This window comes from Cynara cardunculus, unplaced genomic scaffold, assembly GCF_001531365.2.
Source record: "Cynara cardunculus var. scolymus isolate 2C unplaced genomic scaffold, CcrdV1 Un_Scaffold_634, whole genome shotgun sequence".
NCBI classification, from domain to species: Eukaryota; Viridiplantae; Streptophyta; class Magnoliopsida; order Asterales; family Asteraceae; genus Cynara; species Cynara cardunculus.
Genome location: NW_020200596.1, coordinates 4,056 through 6,188, shown reverse-complemented (window position 1 = coordinate 6,188; position 2,133 = coordinate 4,056). Strand labels below are relative to the sequence as shown.

The 2,133-nt window shown below is 33.8% G+C and overlaps 1 protein-coding gene across 1 annotated transcript; it reads right to left on the bottom strand.

The window, feature by feature from the left end:
- Positions 1 to 1,018: 1,018 nt before the first annotated feature.
- On the bottom strand, positions 1,019 to 1,247 carry LOC112501853 (60S ribosomal protein L39-2-like). Its single transcript, XM_025105586.1, has 2 exons — positions 1,147 to 1,247; positions 1,019 to 1,067 (listed from the first exon to the last, which is right to left on the bottom strand). The coding sequence occupies exons 1-2, from the start codon at positions 1,230 to 1,232 to the stop codon at positions 1,019 to 1,021; spliced, it is 135 nt and encodes a 44-aa protein (XP_024961354.1). The 5' UTR covers positions 1,233 to 1,247.
- Positions 1,248 to 2,133: the final 886 nt, after the last annotated feature.

The following is a 2,133-nucleotide window of genomic DNA, read 5'->3' as shown; positions in this document are numbered from 1 at the left end:
ATCGAGTATGTGATGCTACTCCAATTTGGCTGCATCTGTCTTATTCTTCTCCTTGTATTGATGTTTTTTTTCTTCTACTCTTTTTAGTTTTTACAGTTGAAATCTAAGGCTAGTCCTCATATTGAATCAAGGCTCAAAACACTAAAGAAGCACTGTGATGCAATAATAGATCCCTGGACGTGTATGAGATTAGTGAAAAAACTATTATATTGGAATTTGATTGTTATGTTTTTGTTTATTCTAGAATTTGAACAAGTAATGTTATGTTGGTTTGGATTAATATGAAATCTTGTTTTGAACAAGTAATGTTATGTTTGTTTGGATTAATATGAAATATGTAGTTACATTTTCAAAGTAATTGTTTTATTCAGATATATGCCAAACAACTATATTTCATTCAGTATTAAATCATACAGAGGGTTAAAATGGTAATTTGTTGTCATTCAAAGAACATTTACCAAATAACCATATTTCATTCAGCACTTAACCATTCTGACCCTCTTAACCATTCTGCACAAAACCATTCAGCAACTGCCAAACAGCCCCTTACCCGGTAACCAGTAGCAAAGCAAACAACCAGATTTGCAGGAGAACAAATTTCATAACTCTACATTACTACATATGACAAAAACATGGCAGAGAGGGTGACAAGAACATGGCAGAGATGAAACCTTCGAAACAACAAAGACGGACCCCTAAACGAAGACCAAATCAAGCCAAAAACCACAATCCTAAAACAAGGTATCATCAGACAACGTCGTGACTACAAGGCGACAACCATAGAAAAATTAGCCAATCACCACACCGCTCATAAGGTTCCATGCTAAAAACATTCAACTTGAGATACTAATTTGTAACCTAAACTTGTAGAAGCCGAAAGAGATTCCAATAGCGGTTTCTCATCAAGGATTCAAAAATTCATACAAGAAAAACTATAAACAAATCTGCCAATAAGCACAGGTATTATCAAAATCCCAGATAAACTAAAACTTAAGTGCATCTCTTTTTAAGCTAGTAATCAAAATTTAAGCTTGGTTCTGCGCCAGTGTCTGCGCTTGGCATTGTACCTGAACAAATTAAAATCATGTCAATAGAGACCTAAAAAAAGAAACCAAAAACATACACAAGTGTAAAAATAGTTTTGACCTGATTTTGTTACCAGTCTTCATGCGAATCCAATTGGGAATGGGCTTGTTCTGCCTCCTCTTCTTAGCAAGCTTCTTCTTGATCATGAAAGTCTTGTGTGCAGGCTGAATAAAATAAAAACATTTAAAGCAAGAGATTAACCACTTTTTGTATAATTCCAGATGAATTGCAAATTAGAACAATGTCTATTCCATACAATCTATAAACCGCCATAGATATAGACCTTCATCAGTGCAATAAGGCTTTCAAAATGGACATCTCAAACCATCAAGATCGATAAACAAAAGTGAATTGAGGTGAGATATGGTATAAACCAAAGAACTAAGCATGGTCACCTTATCAAGGTTGGGGATCATGTTCCAAAACCACAAATCAAACCATAAGCACATGAAATTTGATCCAAAGAATTAAGCACGATCACACATATCAGGGATGGGAATCATGTTTCAAAACAAAACACCATTTGCACATGCAATTTGATCCAAAGAACTAAGCATGGTCGGGATATCAGGGGTAAGGATCATGTTTTCAAACCACAAATCAACACATGCAGATGTCACGACCTACACAATCTACAATTTTTCATTATCATAAACAAATCTACAGAATATGTTCTCAATAACAGCTTTGAAGATCTTATATGAAACAATTTTGATAACTTGCATCCAATCAAAAGCCATTATATGTCCAAAATGCTATTTAAAAACACCTTCTATATCCTAAAACAAACTCGCTTCGTAGGATGGAATTAGTACATTAATGTAACTCGATTGTGAGTATATGGATTTAGCAATTAATCACTTAAAAACCTAAAAGAACCAATCACGAACAACAAAATTCTAAAAATCCATATCAGCTTCAGCGATTAATCACTTTTATGAACCATAAAGTAGGAATTCTCAAAGCCAAATAGCCTTTTGACTCGTTCTAAGAGAAGAAATACATTAAGGGTTTGTAATTTATAGGAAAAAAATCCAACATTAAACA

What these genes read in the sequence shown, in the direction of transcription:
- LOC112501853 (XM_025105586.1), bottom strand. Translation starts at nt 1,232, where the DNA reads ATGATCAAGAAGAAGCTTGCTAAGAAGAGGAGGCAGAACAAGCCCATT. An exon ending in AAGACTGGTAACAAAATCAG is followed by an intron (nt 1,068 to 1,146) that starts GTCAAAACTATT and finishes TAATTTGTTCAG; the next exon opens with GTACAATGCCAAGCGCAGAC.